The 21520-nt window shown below is 33.0% G+C and overlaps 1 protein-coding gene across 1 annotated transcript in view; it reads right to left on the bottom strand.

Moving 5' to 3' along the window:
• Window positions 1-1719: 1719 nt before the first annotated feature.
• LOC114325940 (titin) overlaps window positions 1720-21520 on the bottom strand; it is a 333570-nt gene continuing 313769 nt past the window's right edge. Inside the window, exons 12-17 of the mRNA XM_050647669.1 lie at window positions 20311-20470; window positions 18032-18184; window positions 14931-15171; window positions 13335-13520; window positions 7090-7332; window positions 1720-5915 (exon numbers count right to left, since the gene is read on the bottom strand). Coding sequence (XP_050503626.1) covers window positions 5610-5915; window positions 7090-7332; window positions 13335-13520; window positions 14931-15171; window positions 18032-18184; window positions 20311-20470 — 1289 coding nt within the window. The 3' untranslated portion in view covers window positions 1720-5609. The remainder of the gene's footprint in view (window positions 5916-7089; window positions 7333-13334; window positions 13521-14930; window positions 15172-18031; window positions 18185-20310; window positions 20471-21520) is intronic.

Here is a 21520-nt window from a genome sequence, read left to right as displayed (position 1 = left end):
TTGGTGGAGAAATTTTCATTTATTAAAAATTAATAAATGAAAATAGTTTCTCTCCTTGTGGGATCGGCTCAGTGGCGTGGGAAGAACGCCTACCTTTGGACCTAAAGGTCGTGAGTTCGAATCTCACCTTGGTGGAGAAATTTTCATTTATTAAAAATTAATAAATGAAAATAGTTTCTCTCCTTGTGGGATCGGTACTCACCGGAGGGACCGCAGACGTTCGGATACAATTAGCGTTTCTTTGCAAAAACAATAAGGTGACCAACTGTACTCATTTACTAAGTTTTGTACTCTTTTTTCGTTAACTGTACTCTTTTCAAACCTGTTACTCTGAAAGTACTCATTTGTATAATTTTATACTCATTGTGAATGGATAGAATGGCTAGTGAACTTTAGAGCATTAAATTGTTTCAAATGGACCCTTCTAAAACAGTAAATTTGCCTCGCACCATTTGCCTCGCACCATTTACCTCGCACCATTTGCCTCGCACCATTCGCCTCGCACCATTTGCCTCGCACCAGTCGCCTCGCACCATTCGCCTCGCACCATTTACCTCGCACCATTTGCCTCGCACCATTCGCCCCGCACCATTCGCCTCGCACCATTCGCCCCGCACCATTCGCCTCGTACCATTTGTCTCGCACCATTTGTCTCGCACCAGTTGCCTCGCACCATTCGCCTCGCACCATATGTCTCGCACCATTTACCTCGCACCATTTGCCTCGCACCAGTTGCCTCGCACCATTTGCCTCGCATCATTCGCCCCGCACCATTCGTCTCGCACCATTTGCCTCGCACCATTCGCCCCGCACCAGTTGCCTCGCACCATTTACCTCGCACCATAATCTAAAGTTACTATATATTATAAACTACCTTTAAATTTCTATAATAATGTTAATATACTTTGGATGAATACATAAGACAAGTCATGTAAGACTGTATTTTAATCAGAGAAATAGAGACTTTTTCATTGTGTCGTTATATAAAGTGACTAATTGCGCGAATTAAGTGAGAAAAAACTATTATTTAGTAGATAGCAAAAACTCATTATTTATTTAGCGTATATTTACAAGTTTTCGTTCGTAATCCTTTTTTTATGTAAATATTTTATGGGTCCGCGGTACCAGACACAGATTTAGTAGTAGGATTTAAATTTTTAGCCCAGAAACATTTTAGGACCAATTATTTTTGGCCCAGAAACAGATTGAGTATTAGGATTAATTATTTTTGGTCCAGAAACAGTAGGATTCATTATTTTTGGCCTAGACACAGATTTAGTATTAGGATTAATTAAATTTTTGTCCCAGAAACAGATTTAGTAGTAGGATTTAAATTTTTAGCCCACAAACATTAGGATTAATTATTTTTGGCCCAGAAACAGATTTAGTATTAGCATTAATTATTTTTGCCCAGAAACAGATTTAGTATTAGGATTTAAATTTTTCTGTAGGTTTAGGAGATTAACATATTTTCAATACTTGCAAAGTGTACTCTTTTTGAACAAAAAATAGTTGGTCACCTTAAAAAACAATGACTTCGACTTTGATACGATTCCACTGTAAACCGATAATCTCAACGGAACTGTTACAAAAAAAAACACCAGCTTCGAAATCCTGCACTGTTGACAAACTCGGTCACCACTTTATCATTACACGTCTTTGTGCCCTGGTCTTGTCATCAATCATGGGAGTTAATATAGATAAAAATAAAAACATAAATGTCCTTTTATGGGTTTTATTTTGTGCTGAAAAGTATTATAATTCACAAAAAAAATAAATAAAATTAGCAAACTAAAGGACAAACGCAATAATAAAATTTCAACATTAAAACAATATCTTAAGTATAAAAAAATAGCTAATTACTAATATAATAATCAGTGAAACTGTTAATTTCCTTCCATCTCAAAAATTACTACAGTTTAAAAGTACTAAAAAACGTTGAGAAAGTTAAAAAGGATAAAAGGTATATTATATTAAAACGTATAAAATGGTTAAGTATCTCAATAATTTTGCAACGTATTTTATAAAAGGCCAATTCGTGGAGCCGTACAACAGAAGCAACCTCAAACACGTATAAAACAACCAAAACGCGCATAAAAAGGCACAGAAAGAACAAATATATATATTGCTCGAAAAGTTATTGCTTCACAACGAACGAAATAAGACTTCTAAACAGGTAAACGTAAGTACGAATCGAAAAAAAGCAGATAAACATCAATAAATAAAGCAATAAAAATACTTATAAAACTACGTTTACAATTTAACAGAAACATTCATAAAAGAAATATCGTTTAAGACAAATTCATGTATTGCTGACTTGTAGTATGACTCGAAAGTGCAGAGAACTGAACATCCAGATGCAGAGAAGATGTTAACAACCGCAGTGCTTAGAAGCTTCACTTATACAGGGTGTTAGTAAATAAGTATGAAAAATTTAAGTGGTAATTCTACATGAAAAAATAATAACAGTCTGTTCTATAAACATATGTCCGCAAATACTTCGTTTCCGAGATACGGGGTGTTGAAATTTTTATTTCAAATTGCCAATTTATTTATTACTCTAAGACCGGTTGAGCTATGAAAATGAAATTTGGTGCGTTTTAAGAGGTAGTTATTATGCATTTTTTGACATACAATTAAGAATTTTGTAATCATCATTGGCGGCGCGCATACGGGTAATAGTCTGAGTTGTTTGAAAGAAAAAAAAATAGTACGCCACTGAGATATTTCGAATTAAAAATTATTTTTGTATTCTACGTCTAATTTGTGATAAAAAGCCTTTCTCTTTTAAATAAAAAAGCCTTTCCTCTGATAAAAAGTCTTTTTTTCATATGGTACACCGTTTTTATGCAGAAAAATAAAACATCTTGACGTGCATTTTTCATTTTTTTAATACATTATCAAGAACTATCTAATATAATAATACTAAACTAAAACAATAGCAGAAAATATTACTAATAAAATTTTAACTAGGTGCAAAGCTACAAGAAAAATGTTCAAAATGATCTCCTTTACAGGTAACAGAAGAATTTTATATTCATCATTGGCGCGAGTACGGGTAATAGTCTGAATTAAAAAAAAAAATAGTACGCCACTGAGATATGTCAAACTAAAAATTATTTTTGAATTCCTCATTCAATTTCCGACAAAAAATCTTTCTTGTCTTTTTTCATGCGAGGCGCCGTTTTGATACAAAAAAATAAAACATCTTAACGATTACAAAGTATACGAGGTAGTTTCCATATATATTATATAGAAACTTAGTTCAAATACTTCGTAAACGCCAAGATGTTTTATCTTTTTGCATAAAAACGGCGCCGCATATGAAAAAAGATTTATAATTTGACATTATATCAGTGGCGTACTATTTTTTCTTTAAAAAATTCAAACCATTACCCATACGCACGCCAATGATGAATATAAAATTATTCTGTCACCTCTAAAGGAGGTCATTTTTAACATTTGTTGTAGCTCTGCACCTAGTTAAAATCTTATTAGTAATATTTTCTGTTATTGTTCTAGTTTAGTATTATTATATTGGATAGTTCTTGATTCTATAGTCTTTCTATTAAAAAATGAAAAATACGCGTCAAGATGTTTTATATTTCTGCAAAAAAACGGTGCACCACATGAAAAAAAAGACAAGAAAGGTTTTTTATCACAAATTAGACGTAGAATAATTTTTAATTCGAAACATCTCGGTGGCGTACTATTATTTTCTTTAAAAAAATTCAGACCACTACCCCTAGGCGCGCCAATGATGAATACAAAATTCCTAATTGGATGTCAAAAAATGCACAATAACTACCTCTTAAAACAGACCAAATTTCATTTTCATAGCTCAACCGGTCTTAGAGCAATAAATAAATTGGCATTTTGAAATACAAATTTCAACACCCCGTATCTCGGAAACGAAGCATTTGCGGACATACATTTATCGAGCAAAATGGCATTATTTTTGCATGTAGAATTAGCCCTTAAAGTTACTAACACCCTGTATATTTCCGTTGTGTACATTTTTCTTTACTATAAAAAGCTTCTGAACTTTCATGACGCCATTCAGACTCTCGTTGCTAGATATAGCCGTAAACAAACCTAACTGGAGTCTGAAAAGCACATTACCAGTGCATGAAAGATGGTGAATAAGTAGGAAGAATGCAAAGATGATTCAATAATAATACCACCAGCGATATTTTATGCAATCAAGAGCATATCATGTGAATTGTTACGCGGTACATGTAATATTGCAAGTGTTAAAATATAAATAAATAATAATCGCGAATGCACGGCTCCACTACAATAAAAATTTAGCACCCAATTATAAAATTTACGAATAAACTTTAAATACTTCATTATTATATACAGAGAAGTGCATAGCAATCACATCAGCACACCTAAGCAGTAAAAAAGCTCAACTTAGGATATATATGTAGATATTTATTGACATATTATAATGGTCAACTGGTTTAATATTAATATTTTTTTTGTATATATTAAACTTAAAAATATTTCTCGTTACAGTAAAAGTCCTTCTTGTATGTATGTATCCACACCTTTCTAAATATATCCGTTACTAATTATTACCACAGCTCTATACACACTTAGTTAAAGGTAGAACATTCATAGTGAAGTATTTCCGAAAAAAGATTTATAAAAATGTATAAATATTAGATTTAATCCAGGCTAAAGGTACATACTCCTCTGCAAAATGAACGAATCCTTTGTTGATCTTCGAATAACCGATTTGTTTAAGTAGTTTATTTTTCCGAAGACATCTTGGATTGTTTGGTTAATTCCATAAAACTATCTTCACGATGATCATTTCTTTCATTTTGCTCACAGTATACTTCCAAATTTATTAAAACATACAATGTCATATGGTAAAAGACACATGTTGTTCTGAATGTTTTCCACCCAATCTTTGCAAATTGTTGTTATTATAGTCTGCTACAAATCAAATCAAAGAATCATACAGTCGGAAAAATGAAAGAATACCCATGAACGAACATATAAAACACGCTGTATTTTCCTGTCACCGTGTCACAAAGAAAATTGCCCAGCGCAAGTACATGTAATAATAATTATTACATGTACTTGCGCTGGCCAATTTTTTGTATGACACGGTGACAGGAAAATACAGCGTGTTTTATACGTTCGTTCATGGGTATTCTTTCATTTTTCCTACTGTACAAATATAGCTATTGCACGTGGATACAATGATAGAGAAATTCACAAAACACAGGTTTTAACCTCGAATTTATCAATTAATAATCCTATTGTGAAGAATATGGTGTATGAAAACAATTATATGACATTAATTTATTGTAATAACTGTCTCCACTTTCGGTTTCTATCATAAACATCATAATTACTTATTTATAGTAGAAAAATCGCCATTTTTGCAGTATTCTATATCTTTTAGCCGGACCACAATATAAAAATCAGAATTTTTTCAGAAATGCTTCACATACTTGACACCGCCATGAAAAACAGTTTATAATAAGGGGCATAAAAGGTATATAAAAAATTTTAAATATAACAGTTATTTCGTAATATTAAATATAAGCTAAGTAAATAATAATAAACCGTTTTTTTTAATTATTACTCTTTCAGTCTGCGTTAGTTTCAACAAGTTGAGGAGTCTCAATAAGTAGTTTGTTATCGATCGGGGAATTGTCTTTCATCAATTCAGGTTGACTATCGATCTGGTTGTCAATGACGGCGTTGGTGTTATTGACTACGGTTATTTCTTCCGTTACTACGGTGGAGATTCCATTTTCTTTAGGTTTTTCTATTTTGGTTGTTTTGGTTTTGGTTACGGGGCCTTTTATTAGTTCGGCTGGCTTTTTGGCTGTGGTCGATTTCATTGTGGTCGTGCTCGTTTTCGTTACAGTTGTCGTTCGTGTGCTACTGACCTAAAACAATAAAGAAAATATTAATCTCCAAACTTTCAAAACTAAAGGAACGCACACAACTTTTAAGTAGCGTTCAAGAAATGTAATGTGTCAAAATAAAATTATTATTGATTCTCAAACTTTTACAAAAGGCTATAGCGGGATAGGATGGTCAAAAATGCCCCTGCACCTTATGTCCTTCAGTCCTGCAACTTATGCTTTCGATAACCGATTTAAAACCATGCCTTCATACAAATTTTTGGCTTCTCAAATGCCATAGAACCTCTTGAATCAAGAAAATATTTTTTCGTTTTTATTTTTTTTAGTGCAATTTTGTTTTAAAAAGTCTGAAAAAATTCAAGATGTATTTTTTGAATATAAAACAACCTGATCTTTTCAGATATTTATATTGAAAATTGGGCGTAGAAATTTTTTTTAAATTTTCAATCATTTTTAAGGTTACATATATATTTTGGCCAACAACAGTATTTTTTGTGTTTTTTTTTGTTCGTTATTTTGAATGGCAGAGGGAGAATTTTTAATTTCTGAGCGGAAAGAAAAAATCGAAAAAACTGTTTTTTACTAACCTTGGCTGTTGTGAGATGTTTGGGTTTTAGGATCCCGACTACAAAAACTAGAAAAAACTAGAAGTGCGAATTTTGTCGTGAAATTTGATATGTGGGGTTATAATAATATTTTAATAACTTTTCCAAATATCTTCTTCCGATATCTACAACGCGAAGCAAAATATCGAAAATTCACCCTGTTTGTTTTATTATTTTTTAAGATGAAATAAAATAAATAAATAAATAAAATTATTTCATGTCATGACCTACTTATTCCCAAATTTTGGGTGCATAATCTCGATCATGAGCGTCACAAAAAAATAATAAAAACCGCGATTTTGACCCCTTATAACTACCCTCGTCCCCCGCTCAGGTGTCCGTCCGTGTGGGAAAGTAATGTACACGACTAATTCAACATATCCCCGCATAGTTTATCCATATTACTTATCACGAGCAAAATTCGCTTCTATCTCTCCGACTAATACTGAGGATTTTTAAGGATTGAATGCAGTAGTGCAGCACTATATAGAGTAGCGGTTAACAGGGTCTGCATGTTATGATGATTTCCAAGCTTTAATAGAAGATAGAACTCGAAGATAATATAGTATTTAAAAGTAAGGAAATCTTACCTTGCTTTCAACTCTGCGAGTGGAAGCTAGGGTACTTCTCACAGTAGAAGCAGATCCAACAGTTCTAGCGCTAGTAAGGGAACGTGAGGCCGTTATTTTGTTGGCGCTTTCTTTGATTTGCTTTTCTGTGTCTGGAGGTGCCTTGGCAACAGTTCTTGTTAGTGGAACTCTTGGTTTTGACAAGGTTGAGGTCGTCTTTGGAGGAACATTGGTCGATTTTGGTGAAGTCTTTGTCAAGCTTGGCTAAAATAAAAGGATATTTTTGATATAAGCATATATTTTCGAATATTCAAGTTTTAAAAAGTGAGATTGAAAAATGAACATTCATTGGCATTAATGACAATTAATGTTCTACAACTTGTCGCAGAGAACATCAAGAAACAGGTTTAGCAAATATTCAGGTTAAGATATCAATAAAATATTATTTAAAATGATTTAAAAAAGCAGTTTTATTCATGAAATAATTTTAGAGAATTACACTCGATCTCTAAAATTATTATCGACTTTTTGCCCTCATGACACTTTTGACATAATTACACTCCCCTTCGGGTCGTGAAATTAAAACTGTCAAAGTGTCACTCAGGAAACAAATCGATAGAGCCCTCGTGCAATTACTACTGACAATTTTATTTTTCCGAATTAGAAGTTAACGATTATAAATTAAACGCATACAAATGGGTTGAAGAAATAAAATTCAGACTTACTCACAATCCGTTTTATTGAGTCAAAACGACAACCGAATCGCTTTCGGGCACTACAATTTACTGTCCATCTTGAGGTATTCGATAAAGGTCCACTCAAAGTACTAAAAGATTACAATTTGTAACTCAAATAGTTCTAATTATATCTTAAATAGTGCCAATATTAAAAATAAAAATACTTTACTTATTATTATGCTTACATGCTGGTTCAAGGAATATAGTAGAATAGACATGTACTAAATGCGCATTTAATATATCTTTTCAAACCTTACACGAGTAATATTGAAACTATTTAAGATATCTATCTCTCTAACTATCAGCGAGGTTCCTACAGCCTCTGCCGCTTCTCGCATTTCAACCACCATCGTTTTCTGTCCATCCATTCGTCTTCTTTGATGGCTCTATCTTTCATGATGTGCCGTACATTTTCTTCCCAGGCAACTGAAGGTCTTCCCCTTCTTCTTCTTTGGTGTGGTATGTAATTTAAAGCTTCCTTTGGCCATCTATCTTCATTCATTCGTTTTACGTGACCATACCACACTAGTTGTCTAGTTTCAATTTTATCTACACTGGAATATACAGTATGTGTCCTCCTTCTAATATCTTCATTCCTGATGTGATCTTTTTTAGATATACCACACGCTCTCCTTAGATAATCCATTTCTACAACTTCTATTATTTTCCTATCTTTTTTTGTCATCTGCCAAACTTCTGCTCCATAAGTCATAATAGGCTCTACCAAGGTACGATAGATTGTCAATTTTGTTTCTTGTCTTATATATTTAGACCACAGTAGAGAGCTCAGAATGTTTATCGCTTTTTTGCCCAGCTGCGTTCTCTTTTCGATGTCTCTTTTGGTAGTGCCTTCTTTAGGTATTATAGATCCGAGATATTTATATTCATTACATCTTTTCGTGGTTCTAATTTCTAACTCTGGATCTTCTTCATCATCCCCTATTTTAAGATACTCTGTCTTTGACATATTCATATTGAGGCCCCATTTTTCATATTCTTTCTTTGGTTTTTTAAACATGTAGTCCATGTCTTCCTCATCATTCGCATTTAAGATATGTGTATCTTTTAAAACTATTAAAAAAATGAAAATTCCAGTTAAAAAATTCTAATCTTTTAGCATTTTGAGTGGACTTTACTGAAGACCTGAAGATGGAGAGTAAATTGTAGTGTCGCAAACCAGTCTGGTCATTATTTTGACCCAATAAAACAGATTGTGAGTAAGTCTGAATTTTATTTCTTCAACCCATTTGAAATGGACTAGAGAATTAACATATCGGAAAAAACAGGAAAAATTGGGAAAAACAGGTTTTTTCCAGACCATTGGAAAAATTGGAAAAAATTGGAAAATTTGAAAATATTTTTTAATTGAGACTTAAGTGTAGTTTAACTAAGAGACTTTAATTGTAAGTGTCAAAACCGAAACTTCAAAGGTAGAAAGCACATTATTTAACCAAATTGCTCAGTGGTATATTTTTATCTGAGTAATCTGAATCTTCAGACCAAGCATCTGATTCAGACTCGTTCTCCGCTTCACCATCCTGAACGAATAACACAAACAACATGAGTCTCTTTTAAAAGTGGATCTGGTCTAGTATCGTAAATAAATATGTTTTTCGTTTATGACCAAATTTAAATGAATAGCAACAATTTATAAATTTTATTCTGTGATAACATATTTTTTTACTTGTATATATGAGGCCGTGTAAAGACCAGTTTCTTTCTGAAGAGGCGGAATATGGAGGTCCATTTAAAAATTCGGGAGGCAATTGGCATATGTGGCTGCGATGTACATAAACCTTGCTACCATATAACAGGATTAGTACTACATATTTGCACTATCCCATAAAGAATTTCGACTAAAAAATCCAGTTTTTGTTCTAAATTGGGCTAGAATTGCCACCACCTTCCCTACATCTAGGTTTAGGCCCAGTCTTTTCACCTCCAAATAAATAGTTATCGGGAAGTTTATCCGGCAGATTACATGTAAATCTGTCAAATAAACTTCCTGATAACTAGTTATTAGGAGGTGAAAAGACCGGGCCTTAGTGAACAATCCATTTCAGAAATGAAGTGTATGGCTTCCATTAGTTGGTCTTCATTCAATTATTCTTCTTTAAAGCGAGCATCAAGAGGCTGCAAAGTGAATCAGCTTAGAACAAAATTCGTAGCGTTTTTCAACATACATGTTTTAGCAAGATTTCGATAAGAGAACTAGTCTGGTTGGGGACTATTTTTTAATATTGTGTCTTTTATATAGATACCTACTTAAAGACAAAAGGCACTTCTGATAATATAGATCTATCGAATTCTACTAAATATATCGATTTTGATACGGGATGCAGAATTTGTTTAGTATATTGTACCAAATGTCAATTTTTCCGTATTTTTCCATTTTGTCCTGTTTTTTTCCTGTACCCAATTTTTCCGGAAATTTTAAATCTCTAAAATGGACTCAACATATTATGTAACGCATATTGTTCTGGAGCTATTTCTTTGTGGAATTTTTGTAACGAACTATCCTAATTGGAAAATAAGCCATATAATTTAACTTGAAAAAATAATTTTATTAACGTTTCGACTTCCACATCGGACGTCGTTGTCGAAATACAAAATATTACTGTTTTGTATTTAATAATACATTAATATTTTGTATTTTGACAACGACATCCGATGTGAAAGTAGAAACGTTAATAAAATTGTTTTTTCAAGTTAAATTGTGACTTATTTCCCAATTAGAATAGATAATTACATGTACGCATCATTTAAATGGATACAATTAAGCCTATTTGATCTATATTAAATTTACAATGAAGATGCAGTAGAAATGAACAAACCAAGACACGTTAAATGCTACTAGGAGCACTCCCGAATCATAATTTACAATCTATATGGGTCATTCCATTTCAAATCACTACATTTTGGACCAAAAAAAATTTTGGATCTCCGATTTGTCTGAAAATTGGTATATAGCTTCTGCGGGACGTAAAAATAAGATATTTAAGGTCAAACAATCTTCTTCTTCTTTTTTTTCTCAAAATGTTATTTTATGCGATTTTACAGTGATTTGGTGTTTATTTAAACAAATTTGCATTTTCTATCGTAAAGTATCAATGGAAAATAAATATTTTAATAAAAGGGACTCAAAATTTGCCCACAGATAGCCAGAACATAGGACAAAGTGGTTAAAAGGATTTGAATTATATTACAATAACAAAAAAGTTAAACGCAATATTATAGTCAAAAATATAGGCGGCTAGTGTAAGTACAGTTAACTCGGAAAATATCAACCTCACAACAAAAATTGTTAAAAATAAATTGTAATAATTGTAAATACGATTTATTTGGAACAATTTAAGTTCCCACCATTTTTGTCGAAAAGTTAAAAATGGCAGAGATATTGAGCAAAACAAGTTCTTTAAAATCAAGATGGCGGCTAACATAACGGAGGAATTCATTCGCGATTTTAAATTTAGGCTACTACTGACTTATCTAAAGATTAGAAAAATAAAATTTTGGGCAGCTCGGCATGCAAGGTCAAATGCTATCCCAACTGGACCAGGGCCGGCCCGTCCATATAGGCGAACTAGGCGGCCGCCTAGGGCGCAAAATCCGCCTAGGGCGCAAAATTAGGGACGTAGTACTTTCTCATGTAGTAGTTGTGTAACTCGCAGAGACAGAAAAATCACTGGGTAATGAAAGGTGAAGGATATTTTATTTTAGTTGTCTTATAAAATAAGAAAACGCAAAACTATAACTTAACGTTAACATTAATTACTCGTTTTGGCAACCTCGCTGAGCGTAAGCCTACTTAGTGGCGCAGTGGTCGCGGCAACCCCACACTCTTCACTTCAGTCAAGCCAGCAGTCATAGCGTGAACAGAATAAGAGTACTAGTCTGTCATTAGGGCGCTGCGTGTTATGCATTTTCACTTTTCAGTTTAGTGTAGTAGTGCAGTGTTGTTGACTTTGTTTGTGCATTGATTGACAGTAGTAGTAGTTGTTAATTTACGATAACAAAACTGCAAAAGGAAGTTTGAATTAACAAGTAAGTAGCTTATACTCTTCATATTTATAATTTTTTTCAGTCATCATATCATATAGGCCATTGTCATATTGTTGTTGTATATAGGCCTAAATCAAATCAAAATTGAGATTGTTTAATTATCATAACTTAAAGAAAACCCCTTGTGAACACTTGCCTCTGTTTCGCCTACGATGCCGATGTGATTGATTAGGAACTGGCTGCTGAGTTAATACTGTTAATTTCTAATCTGTATTTAAAAGTGACTTTCAGTCCGAAGTTAATAGAACAGTAATCCAATAGCAAACAATATTGCAATATGTTAGTCAGTGTATTGTTTAAGACAGTGTTATAAAAGATTTGTAGACTAACTTTGAGTCTCCGTTTTTTATGATGAAAATTATATGTACAGAATTCAACTTTGACCCATTAAACCCATATGCCTTTGGTTAAAGTACGTCTTATGTAATTACATTTGCTTTTTATGAAATTAAAGTTTGTGTTATGTAAAATAGCAGTTATTTTATTTATATATCCCAGTCATTAATCAAAGGTTTATTAAATTAAATTAAATTATTAACATAACACAGAGTTGAAATACCGTGTCCCGGTAAAGTGCTAGTTGAACTTTTTCAACTGTAATGAGGGCGCAAAATTTGTTTTCGCCTAGGGCGCCGCAAACCCTAGGGCCGGCCCTGAACTGGACTAATATACTTTTGAGTCTGATATTATTGCATGTAACTTTTTTGGTATTATAATATAATTCAAATCCTTCTAACCACTTAAAGTCATATGTTTTGGCTATCTGTGGCAAATTTTCAGCCAAAATCGATGATGTATTTTGGGAATGGAGGAAAATGTAAAAACAGTATTTTAACGTTTTCTGCACTATAAAATTTGATCAAAAACTTGTTTTGAATCAAAATAACTTGTTATAATGCCATATAATGACATTTTTGAGTCACTTCTATTAAAATATTATGTTTTCCATTGATACTTTACGATAGAAAATGCCAATTTGTTTAAATAAACACCAAAACACTGTAAAATCGCAAAAAACAAAATTTTGAGAAAAAAAGAAGATTTTTTGATCTTAAATATCTTATTTTTACGTCCCGCAGAAGCTATACACCAAGTTTCAGAAAAATCGGAGATCCAAAAGTTTTTGCCCAAGTGATTTGACATGGAATGTACCATATATATTGTAAATCCCAAATCATGATTTCCACAGTTAATACATTGTAAATTATGATTCGCGAGAACTCCTAGTAGCAGTTAATATGTCTTGGTTTGTTTATTTCTACTGCATCTTACAATATAATTATTATAAAAAAATAAACAAAAAGAAAATGTAATATCTAATTCATATGCGTCTGGCCTCTTATAAAAAACTGCTTACAGAAAGAAAAACAGAAGGTAGGAGTCACAAAGCTGAAAATGAAGAGACAAAAGAACTTATTGCAATTTTTTTTCTACATCAAATTATTGTGTTAATTATTATTTTATTACCTTAGTTGTGGTTGACGTTTTGTCAGCAGACAAGGTTGAAGTGGTGGTTTTGCTCGTTAAAGTCGTCGGTCTCTTTGCAGTCGGAGCGGATCTAGTAGTTAATGGTGCCGAACGTGAAGGAATGGTTGTTTTAGAGGGTGGAGCTGCAGTAGCTGGTTTGGCAGCCGGTTTTTGAGTCAAGCTTACCTAAAATACAACACAAAATATGTTAATTTAGATATCGTCCTTTCAATAAATTAATGTGCAAAGGATTTGTATATTATACAGATGTTTATTGACATATTTGTTATTTTACATCTCCCTAGAGGGAAAGAAAGCCGATGGAGAGGACAACAATCATGGCTCAGAATAACGACATGGCGCACCATTTGACAGTTATAGTACACAACAGGCCTGAGTACCCTAGTAGCAACTTCTATATTATGCCACGAGAGGTCAGAAGTAAACTGTAAATCCAAGCATATATATACACCGTTCTTAGGCGTCAACGCCCTTCGGTAGGGATCTATGGAGGAGTATCACCACGTCGCAAGCCCTTATCCCTTGCCGTACCGCTCCTCCATAGACCGATCAGACGCCAGTTTATTCCAGCCCAAGTCGTAGACTCTATTGAGTTTTATACTACGGCGTTGGCCTTTTATTAATTTCTTGACCAAGCTGAGGCTCGAACCAGCGATCGCAAATCCACTAAACTTGTCGATCGACTGCGCCTCAGCTAACTAGACCGTCTAGACCGACCAAAAAATCCAAGCATACTGGAAGCTAATGGATAATATTAGGAATATCATTTTATTCCGAAAATACATCTAAAGTTTTTCCTTGAAAGAAAAACACCATCTATTGCACTCTCTACGTAGGGAAAAGACTCTTTAAGACGAAACAAAAATATAGAGAAAATATCAAAGAAAAAGCATACAAGAATATGTAGCTGGCAATTGAAGACAGTAATTTATAAAAAGCTCAAATTAGAACCATTTAATTGCTAATATAAAAATATAGAATATAAAAACATTAAATAAATAACAAGCATTAACAAAAAATACATTATATACAAAATATTTTACTTTAATTGACAGTCGTGCTCGTTTTTCGATATACATACATACATACAGGCAGGTGAACGCATTGTTTTATACCACAGGTGAATGTTTGGCTAAACCGCAAATATGAAGACAGCATGAAGAAAGAGCAATGGCTAGATCCTCCACCGTGAAGTAGCGTTAGTTCCGCGGGGGAAACAGAGGTAGAAGACAGGGGACGGGGTTTAGTCAGTATTGTTACATACTATTCTGACATACCAGCAGTACATCTAGTCCTGACGACACCTCTATATTATTAAAAAAAAAACATACAAACATATGTCACACATCCATAACATTTACAGAAAAATGAAAGAATACCCAGGAACGATCACATCAATCACTTATTTTGTATTTGCTGTCATTTTCTGTAACAAATGTCTGTTATTTATAGAAAAAAACAGCAAATACAAAATAAGTGATTGATGTGATCGTTCATAGGTATTCTTTCATTTTTCCGACTGTAAAACCTACCAATAAACTAAAAAAACTATTTAAACAATCTAAGAACACTCACCTTAGACGCGGTAGCTGGCCTTGAAGTTGAAGTCTTTGTGGTGCCATTTGTTTCTGAAACTGTCTTTTTAACATGTAAAGTGCTCCTAATTGTACTCTTGACATCACCATTTGCCAATTTGTCTGCCGGTTTTGGTGGAGCTGTTTTTGCAGTTGCTGTAGGTGTTGTTCGTGGTTTAGATAATGCGGTTCTCGGACTAGGTTTGGGAGCGGATGCAGTAGTCGCAGGTGGTTTAGTCAAACTATAAAAAACAAATTAAAGAAACATATCAAAAAAATGTAATGCTGTATTTTTTATTAGCTAATGTTTAAGAAAGCAGCCACGATTTTTGTATTGACCTTCACGTTAGAATGACATATTGCTCTATCTTTTATTGCTCTACTGCATATCTTTCAAGTCTTACTGTATGGAGTTGAAGCGTGGACTCTAAGTGCGCGGCTATGCTTAAACGCTTGGAAGCCCTTGAGATGTGGGTGGTATACAGAAGACTACTAAAAATATACTGGGTCGACAGAGTTAAAAATTACGAAGTCCTTAGACGGTTGAACCAAACAATATAATAATAATAAAGTTCCTTAACTCCTAAATGGAGCATAGAGCTTTAGTCAAAACGCGCCATCAAGTTCTATTTTGCGCTAAGGCCTTCACCTAATTCCAAGACTTTCCTTGATCTATTATCTCGTCCATGATAAATCTTCTCCATGTTTGTGCTAAACAACCTCTTTTTCTTTTTCCTTGGATATTCCACTCTAGGGCAGTCTTTGCAATACTGGAACTATTTTTTCGGAGTGTGTGACTGAGCCAGCTCCCACCTTCTGGACTTTATTTAATTTTCTACCCTCTTCTGTTGGGTCAGATGTAGTAGATATTTCGAGCAACTGTGTTTAGTATGTATTTGCAACAAAGTTACAACACTTAGGCCCGGTACATTATGTCTCGATTAACAGCCGGTTAGTTAACCGGGGTTTATTCGGGACCTCTTTAGGGTCTCTTGCGTTGTAATAAATGCAATTATAATTATTATTATTATACTTATTTATAATTGTAATAATACTTGTAATTGCATTTATTACAACGCAAGACCCTAAAGAGGTCCCGATTAAACCCCGGTTAACTAACTGGCTGTTAATCGAGACATAAAGTACCGGGCCTTAGGATGTTAATAAAAATCTGATATACATATCCCATAATTGGTTGAAAGACAATATGACTATATTTTAATGATAATATATAAATATAACCAATTTGTATAATCCAACTATGTAATAAAATAAGTGTTAGTATCGAAAGTGTTAGAATAGAAAAAATCAATGTTTTTCGATACTCTCATTTACGATTCACTTAATTTTTGCACTAGTAAAATTTTTTTCAAACTAAGTTCTTGGGACTTAAATACCCTACAATTTTATATTGAAACATTTTTTTCGTAACTCTGATGCTAATCTCTCTATTCTGAAGAAAATAGCATTTTTTACCAAACTACAAAAATTCTTTATTCGCTTTTAACTCCAGTTTTTTTTTTAAAACTAATCATTCTAAGCCAGTCAAACTTCTAGAATCTATTAATAATACATAAATAAATAAGAATTAATAAGGCCAATGACTAAAAGCACCGCTAACTTACATTATTATGCTTCCAATTAGATTTCTCCTTTTTTTTTTTCAAAAAAATATATTGATTTTTTAATCATATTTTTTAATTTTTTATCTTAGAAAGTTTAGTAAAAAATAATTTTGTAGGTTTTTACAAGATCTATAAGCCTATTAATATTAAATCTTTTTAAAGTCCTCAGTGGCAAAATGAGGTGACTTTGAAAGGGTTGGTAAAGGTGGTTTTTGCATGTTATTACAAGTTTTATTCGTATTACAAATTTCTAAATATATACATACATATAGATACAAAAATACAGGGTGTTCCATTTAAGAAAACTCAGAAAATACTCATTCCGAGTTTCGACCAACCATGTATACTAAAATTAAAAATTTAGCTATACTAATGATTCTTAACAATAGTAGAGTATATTAAAAATCATTTGAACGTAAGTAGAGTTTTAGATGTCAAACTACTATAATTCTACAGGGTGTTAATTATTTTGCTACGAAATTAATAAAAAAAACGTAATTATCTTTTAAAATACCCTGTATAATATTACAAAACCTCATACTTTAAGAAAGAAGACATCGAATAGAATCCAAAAATGTAAAAATATACAGGGTGTCCCATTAAAAAAAAACGGAGTTATAAGCAACTTCCGGTATAACCGGAAGTTGCAAAGAGATGAAAATATTTTCATTTAATAGATCATCCTTCAAAACCCCTTTATTCCAATTTTCATGATTCTGTTGCCTTTAGTTCTCGAGATATTTCTAATAGGCCCTTTATTTGCCTCACCCTGTATACATATTTGGAAGTCCAAGCAATGAACATGGAGCAGATAAGTTTTGCAATGCATCAAATGTTGATTACTGGATAATATCAACCAGAGTTTACAGTATAGACCGAAAGCTTGCAAAGCATTTTTTAGAAAATGTCTGTAAATATTTTTCATAGAATTTTCATAAATAACAAGAACGTGGACGAGGGAGTATCCTCATATATTATGATAAGCTGGTATGTGCACACCTTTCGAAAAAAATAATTAGAGTGCAAATATTACCATTTTTATTGGATCTTTTATTGCGTTACAAGCGTTATTACATAAGGCAAAATTTAGTTAGTATCATCTAATTTAGTAACTAAAGCAATTGTCTGATACAAAAGGTTTGCATCCTTAATTACGAGTTCTAAATAACAGTTGCACCTTCTTAAGCCAAGCCGCACACCAAAGAAACATGAAACGAAAAACATGAAACATGAAACGAAAAACATGTTTCATGAAAAGAAAACACTGCTAAACAAATCTCAAAGTCCGCCTACCAATGAAAGGAGTGTGATTCATGCTCATGACACATTTTTATTTTCGGAGAGTTTCATAAATGGCCGGACGTATATTTGTTTAGCAGTGGTTTATTTCCATGAAACGTAATTTACGTTTCATGTTTCTTTGATGTGCGGTCTGGCTTATAGTGTATGCACGACATAAATTAGCAAAACTACTTACCCAGTTTTTGGTGTTGTAGCCTTTGTGGCGGATGTTCTACTTGTAGTCTGCTTGGGTGCCGCTGGGGTCAGTTTTGATGTAGTTTTAGAAGCAACAGCTGGACTCTTGTTGGCTGTCGTTGTTTTAGGACTTGCAGGCTTTTTAGCAGAAGCACTATTGCAAATAAAGAATAGCATCACGATCCGTATGCAGTATGTACATTTGGTAAGATAAAGAAAGTATTTTTTAGGTTTTAAAAACAAACCTACAAATCTATCTAAAAACATTTCAGAACGTCATAGAAACACCTACACTGACAGCCATGGGTTTAAGGATCAACTTCAGGCGATCAAAAAATAATAATGATCACATGTAAAGTTGTGGGATACGGGCAACAATGTATTGGCTTATAGGGTAGTTGGCACCAGAATTCGAGCTAGAATCTCAAACGCGAAGAAGGAAAGAAGTACCAAAACAACGCGCCTTAATATTGAACTCCTCAAAAATCCGCAAACGGTAGACAGGTTTCAAAACTATATCGAAACTAACTACATAACTAATGAGGACCTAACAATCAGCGAACAATGTGAAATGTGTAAAAATAATATTAAAGATGCAGCAAATAATATTCTAGGGCCAGAAAAACCACCATTACGCAATGACTGGTTCGATGCTGAGTGTAAGGACATTACAAGAAGAAAGAATGATGATTATAAACTGATGCAGCAAAGAAGAACCCGAGAAAAACAACAAAAATATAAAGACCTTAGAAGAGAAGTGCATTCATAGAAGAAAAAAGCAAACCTATAAAAATAGAATACTGGAAGAACTTGACATTAAAACAGGAAAATCAAACAAGAAAATTCTATAAAACTCTAAATAATGCAAGAAAAGAATTCAAACCAAGGCTAAGACTATGTAAGGATAAGGAAGGGCACATACTCAATACAAAAGAAGAAATATTGAAAAGGTAGGTGGAACACTATAAAGAACTATTTACTATCGAAGTATAAGATCCAAATCAACCACCCCCAGGAGCAAGCAACAATACACCATTAGAACCTCCATCAATTAAAAGAAGACCTCCATCAATTAAAAGAAGTGTGGGATGCAATAAAACACCTAAAAAATAATAAATCTCCAGGAAGTGATGGTATACCCTCGGAACCTATTAAATATGGAGGTGCTACTCTGGCTAATCAAATATATAAAATAATACTGAGAGCCTGGAATGAGGAACAAATCCCGGAAGAGTGGTGTATTGGAATCGTTTGCCCGTTACACAAAAAGGGTTATCAATTGGAATGTAGAAACTATAGGGGAATAACCCTCCTTAATACAGCTTACAAAATATTTTCGAGTGTCTTATATGGTCGCCTAAGTGCACCCACGGAGGTGGAGTGGGGGGGTAACTATTGCAGATTTGGATTCCTTACGTAAAAATAAAACTTTTATTCGAGACATTTTTTCAAATTATGGATAGATGGCGCTATAAACTAAAAAACGATTGTTGGACATGGAAAATTAAATTAAAAAATGGAAAGTCCCCACTAAAATGAAAAACTTTACTTAACTTTTTTTATTTTTAGGACCTACTCTTCACAACCCAATAGCCCCCCAAAGCCCTCGAGTGACTGCACATTTAGCATACTTTGCTCCCCTACCATAAAGAACCTTATGGAGAAATGTAAATGGGGAACCTAAATTATAATACAATAATTCTTCGAAATATGAATATTCCTCTATTATTATCATAATAAACGTCATATAATACCAAATTGATATTGTGGTTGATTTAGTATCCTTCACTGTCCTTCCTTTCACCCCTTTTCACTACAATTCGTAATTACAACTGTATTTTATATGAGAAGTGACAAGATACATATTTGCTTTTGACAAATTGATAGTTAAACCCATAACAAAACCTTTAGAGACCCAAAGCTACCTTATACTTATTTATCAAATTATGGTTCGTTTATATTGTCAGTATTATTTTACCCTTTTTTGAAAAACGGGTGCTAACTATAAGTGAAAGGTCTTAAACAGTGAAACAATCACTACATTATTATTACAAGAAATATACATCGGTAAAAACTCTTACAACATGAGAGTGATCAGAAAAATAGTAGCTAGAACGATAATCACCCATCAGCAAGCAAGCACCAGACAACTGGAATACTTTTTGGCAAAATTAAAGCCCCATTGTAAAGTAGCTATCAAAGCGATTGTTCTTATTGCTTTCCCAAGTTTTTGAATTTTTAAAAAAATGTTGTATATAATTATTTTTAAAATATACATACCTTGGAGACTTCTTCTTGTCTTCCACCTTTGTTGCTGATACAACAGCCGTGATAGCAGCTCCAGCAGCCACTGCAGAAGCAACACCAATACCAATCATTTCTTTTTGTAACTCTTCTGCCATTTTCTGTTCTTCCGTCGACGGTTCTTTGACGGCTTCATCTAAAACATTAATTTTCTTAATAAGGAACATGACAGTAAAAATAAAATTATAATTTGTGAAAATTGGAAGAAAAATACAACTAACCCGTAGATTATGATATTTTTTACCAATGCATCATGGAAAACAGTACGAATTTGTTCACAAAAAACTTATTACCAAATTAACGTGAGGGTTTATAATTAAAAAAAATGACTACCATGATGACCACAACAATATTTTTATCAAGTAAAACCACATCAACCTTAACCACAAAAAGAACAATATACACAAGTCTAGGGGTATTTTTAGAAAGAGACATAATTTCTTTAGTTATTTTTGGATAAATAATAATCGATTTGTAGTGATTATAATAGCATTGTTTATATAGGGATAATTGGTCAGCCCAATAGGAAAATTTGTTTGATTAAAACAAAACCGGACAATTCCACTTTTTGGTCAAAATTAGTTGAATACAGCTCTGTAATCTGTGATTAAAGATCCATATATTAACAATTTGATAAAGAGCAAAATTGGACAGTTCTTAGTAGTAATTCAGTGTGAAAGAATTGGTTCAATTCCTCCACTTTTCCTCCATTTTGAGATAGGGAAAAGTAAAGTTGTAAATTGTTTTTTTAAGTTTACTCAGAATGACATAAAGTGGAAATGTCCGGTTTTGAATCTAGACCCCTCATATATAATGTATTGGGGCCGTGCAAGCTCGGCAAAGTGACACCTGGTTTCTACGCTCAGCAACATTATTCGCACTTTTAATTATATTGGCCAATTATATTAGTCCTGGTTTCTGGATAATTGTCAAGGCCATAGTCCAAAAAAATAATAAGTGGAAAAAATAAGATTCAGGTTATGTTATTAAAATTTTAACAATTGTATGTAGTAAATAAAATTAGTTATTAAAATGCAGTACTGCAAGCAAAATACAATTAATTAAATTTACCTTTATATAATAATTGCATAGTATATCAATATTGTGGAGCAATATTATAATTTTTCTTCTTCATTGACAGTAGATATGAAATATACGTTAATTTGACAATTTCAACTGACAACGA

Source organism: Diabrotica virgifera, chromosome 3 (assembly GCF_917563875.1).
Source record: "Diabrotica virgifera virgifera chromosome 3, PGI_DIABVI_V3a".
Lineage (NCBI taxonomy): Eukaryota > Metazoa > Arthropoda > Insecta > Coleoptera > Chrysomelidae > Diabrotica > Diabrotica virgifera.
The sequence above is the reverse complement of the archived record's forward strand: the minus strand, read 5'-3'. Positions and strand labels throughout refer to the sequence as shown.